General features: G+C 25.0%; 1 protein-coding gene across 1 annotated transcript; it reads right to left on the bottom strand.

Moving 5' to 3' along the window:
* Positions 1-3,353: 3,353 nt before the first annotated feature.
* LOC131607294 (uncharacterized) lies at positions 3,354-4,598 on the bottom strand. The gene is made up of 2 exons (XM_058879307.1): positions 4,104-4,598; positions 3,354-3,597 (listed from the first exon to the last, which is right to left on the bottom strand). The coding sequence occupies exons 1-2, from the start codon at positions 4,531-4,533 to the stop codon at positions 3,545-3,547; spliced, it is 483 nt and encodes a 160-aa protein (XP_058735290.1). The 5' UTR covers positions 4,534-4,598; the 3' UTR covers positions 3,354-3,544.
* Between the last annotated feature and the right edge of the window lie 286 nt (positions 4,599-4,884).

Genomic DNA, 4,884 nt, shown 5'->3' with positions numbered 1-4,884 from the left:
GAGACATAATATGAGAAATATCCTGACTCATTTCACCATAATTGCGATGCTGTCTAATTAAGTTCTTCGGTTTAAAATTAGTTAAACATCTTAATCTTAATATATATAAATGGAAGGTTGTCATGATGGCAACCCTAGCCACGTGTCATCATGATAACCATTTCCTAGCCACGTGTCATCATAATAGTAATTCTTAACAAAAACCCTAATGTGTCATTTACTAAATTAACCCTATATTAAAATAAATAATAATAATAATAATAAATATATAATAATAATATAATATTTTAACACTAATAATAATAATAATGATATAAATAATATAATATATATAATAAATAATAATAATAATAACAATAGTAAGAATAATAGTAATAATAATAGTAATAATAACAAAAATAATAATAATAATAATAATAATAATAATAATAATAAGAAATTTTTTATTAATTTTTAATTTATATCTCAAGTAACATTCATAAAAACATTAGAAATAAAATTTTTTATTAAAATTATTTAGTTTATCATTATAATTTTTTATATTATTTACTAATAATGTATCACTTTTAATTATAAAATTATTATTTTTGGATATGATATTATTTTTTAATAACAGTTTAATAAATTTTTATCAATTCTATTGCAATATATCAATTTAATATATATACTAAAGAGAATATATTAAAATATAAAATACATAATTCTAGAAAATACTAATATTTCTATATTTAAACTTTATTTTTTTTAAAATATAGTGACATTTATTTAATTAGAATCATAAACACTACATAATTTATAATATTCCTATATTTTAATTTATTTTTAATTTTAATATTAATGTATTTCTAATAGTAATAATATATTCTGCTGTAAATTATTATAAATATGTAACAATTTATTTCTATTCCATAACTACCTAGCATTTTTTATTTATTAGTTTTTCCATCTCTTTAATTTTTCATTAAAGGTGTCATAAAAATATTATTTTAATACAATACTTTATTTCTATTTATTGGTTACTATGTTTTTATTAATTCCAGTGGCGGAGCCAGGAATTTTATACAGCCTGGGCAAAAATTTTACACCGTTGATTATTCATCTGTTTTAATTTTTACATCCTATTTTACTAATTTTGCCCCTAATTTGCCCCTAATTTTGTCTAAAAATCGACTATTAAATTGGGGTGAATACAAAGAAAATAGGGGTTGAGCCTGGACAGGTCCGCCCCTGATTAATTCGTAGAATAATTAACATTTAGAAAAATGATAAAATCGTCATTATTATAAATATATAACTTTCTCTTTTTTATTTTATAACCACCAATCATTTTTTATGTTTCAGTTTTTTCCATCTCATTAACTCCATTAAATGTCTCATAAAAATACTATTTTAATAAAATACTTAATTTACCGTTATTTTTTTTAATTGGTAGAACAACGAACTTTTAGAAAATGATGATAAAACTGTCCTAATATATTGTCTTTTTGTATTCTTACTAATCTTTATAACCACTCTACCCTTTCTTTGCTATCTATTTCACATATACATTTTTCCTAGAATTTTTCTCAATGTCTGTTATTGATATCAACTCCAATCAGCGAGAGGTGTTTTCTTCTATTAACTATTTGCATATTTGTTTATCTTATTATTAACTTTTATATTCCATTATTTTATTTTCATGTTAAATACATTATATATTTTTGCAGATTTAGCGAAAACAAGATATTGCAAGCAAATTATATTTACTTTAGAACAACCACATGCAAAAGATTTGAGGGATATCTAGGTCAAAAGAGATTCAATATTCAATAGGGCAGTACTTTGTCTAAAATATTTACATAAAATTTCTTTGAAACTTAGAATTAGTGGTCAATTATAAGTCACTTAACTTAAATCTTTGAGATTTAAAAATAATAGTCAAATTGTAAATCACTTAACTTAAATATGATATATATATATATATATATATATATATATATATATATATATATATATATATATATATATATATATATATATATATATATATATATATATATATATATATATATATATATAGTGAAATAGATACGGTAGCAAATTTAACCTCCCAAATTTATATTTTCCATTTTTAGTATCTCTTCAATTTTTATTTATTTTGTTTTTGTCATTTATTTTATTTATTCTTTCATTGGTTAATTTAGTGGATTAGGTTTTGCCCTCCCACTATTGTAATTTTCTTCTCTTTTTTCCTTTTAATTTATACTGAATTTATAATTTAAAGTTTAAATTCACATTTTAGGTTTATATTAATATTGAAAAGAGTTATATTAATATAATATTTTTATTCACTTTTTAAGTTTATTGTATTTAACATGATTATAATATAATATATATATATATATATATATATATATATATATATATATATATATATATATATAAATTGAAAACTATTAAATTATTGTTAACTTTTTATATAAAAAAAATCAATTCAATATAAAATATCATTACAAATATATTTTATATTTATCTAACTAAGTACTTATCGTGAATAATTTAATAAAAGGTATCCGCGCATCGCCCGGGTAGATGTCTAGTAAAAATAAAATTAAAGGATCCTTAACATTTTGTTTTTGTATATAACAAAAACTAGTACTATAATTAGTTATACTATTACTACTAGTATAGTGTCAAATTAAGCATTTGAGAAGGTGCTGTTGAGAAAAACGAGGCTAACAAAGAGTCAAAAAGGTGAAGAAAACAGTATTGGTGGGCCACACTAAAGTTATTATACTTAAAGATGACCCTACAATTCCCGCGTGAGGCCGTAAAGCCACACGGACCCAACAAAAACCTTTTCTTTCCAATTGTCAATTTCTATATTATTTTAATATAATATAATTTATATTATTACTAAAAAATATATTAACCTTTTACAACAAAGAAAAACTATACTCCAAATTTAATCACTTTACAAATCATCATTTTGTGCCGTTGCCATTCAACAAACAACTCATACTCTGTCTGTTTCCAGCTAAGCAATGACCTGTCTATGTTATTTCTTTCATTTTCTTTCACTAACATGCACATAGTTTCTTTCATCTTTAGCTTCACTTATTTTGGTATTAAAACTTTCTTTAAAATTTACAATATAATTCACCTTCACTTATTATACAATTCTTAGTTCAATCGATATAAATCGATATTACTAGATTGGACGTCTTCGTTAGATCGTTAGAGTTCGAATTCTGATAATCACAATTATGTGACCTTATAGTTGAAAGATGCGCATTCACATTTTTTTTTCTCTGAACTCAACTTCTTATTAAATCGATCGATTTTCATTATTTATATATGAAAATATTAGAAAGTTGTAAAATTGAAAACATAGTTCTTGATTTATCTCCCCACATTTTTACATGTTCAACCTCTACACTAAAAAAACCCTACACATATTAACTATAACTTCAAACTTGAAAAGCCCAAAGTATATAAACAAGACATTGAAAAAGACAACAATTGAAGCATGAAAACATGAAAACAAAGTTTACATCTTTTCCTACTACCTCACTGCCTCAAAACCTTTCTCCTTTCTCACACCATTCTTCAACACACCTGCACAACTCATCCAATTAGCTACCTCAAACAAAAAAATCGCATACATAAAACAAAAACTCTTGTCCACTTTTTAGACATAGAAATATCCGCATAGTTTAAAATAATAACAAAACAACAACTAATAAACAACAAAAACATATATACGAAAATCCATAATTTCAGTAATTAGCCCCACCCATTTTGGACTTTCATACATACTTGTCAAAAATACACTAAATTGACGCTGAGCAGAAGCAGAACCCTAAGGAATCTAGCATATAATATATGTACAATAATTTTTCTTCTTAATTTCTTAATAATTATTTATACATAGGAAAGTTCCTCTCAATTATTTTTCCTTCTATCATTTACAAAATTAAAAATATATATAGAAAAAACAAATAAATAACATAAGAAACTAAATTAACTACAATAGTTAACAAGATCAATAACAAAATGGGGGTGGTAACAGATCTATAAAAAATGATATTGTTATGAAATAATTGAAGCAAAAGTGAATTTACCTTGAGGTTTACAACGAGGTGGAACTTCAAAGAGAGAGAAAGAGAGTTGTTTATAAGCAAGACCAATGTCAAAGAGAATCAAACCAGAAGAAGGATCATCCACAATGATATCCTTAACAGGCAACCAAACAAAAAGCTCTTCTTGTTGCAAACCTTCAACACCAATGAGGCTTCCATATGTAAGATTCGCAGTGATTATTTGTTCAAAGTAGACTCTATTTTCGTACTTTGTTAAACAAGGTGATTCAAGGAACACTTCTAAGTGGCCATTTTCTGAGAAAGTGTAGGACTTTACTTCTTCTGGTAAGAGACCAGCTGGTAAGCCTTTGGAGCGGAGAAGGTCATGAATGGAGGAGGAGGAGGAGAGAGAAAGGTGGGAAGAGAGGAGAAGGAGGAGAGAGAGGGAGAGGAGAGTGTTGAAGAATGCCATAAAGAGAAAGGAACATGGAAGGGTTTAAGGTTAAGTTGAGTTTTTGATGGTGGAAAATGTAATAAAGACAGTTTTTTAATGAAAAATGTTGGGAAGTTTTTGTGGAGTGACTAATTTACCCTTGGTTGGTGACTTTGGTTGTGTGTGGGTCTTTGATTGTTTTCAACCATATTTTATGCATGTGGAGTTACTAGATCTAGATTGTGTTTGATGCTACATTTTTTTTAGATGAAGTAATAAATACTGCTGAAATTTATATATAGAAGTGTGAAAATATTGAATTTAAATAAAGGTGGGAAACTTAATTATATCAACATTGTAGTTGAACTAGATTTTAGGAGTAAGGATCCA

Source organism: Vicia villosa, linkage group LG5 (genome assembly GCF_029867415.1).
Source record: "Vicia villosa cultivar HV-30 ecotype Madison, WI linkage group LG5, Vvil1.0, whole genome shotgun sequence".
Classification (NCBI taxonomy): domain Eukaryota; kingdom Viridiplantae; phylum Streptophyta; class Magnoliopsida; order Fabales; family Fabaceae; genus Vicia; species Vicia villosa.
This window is presented reverse-complemented; position numbering and strand designations above follow the sequence as displayed.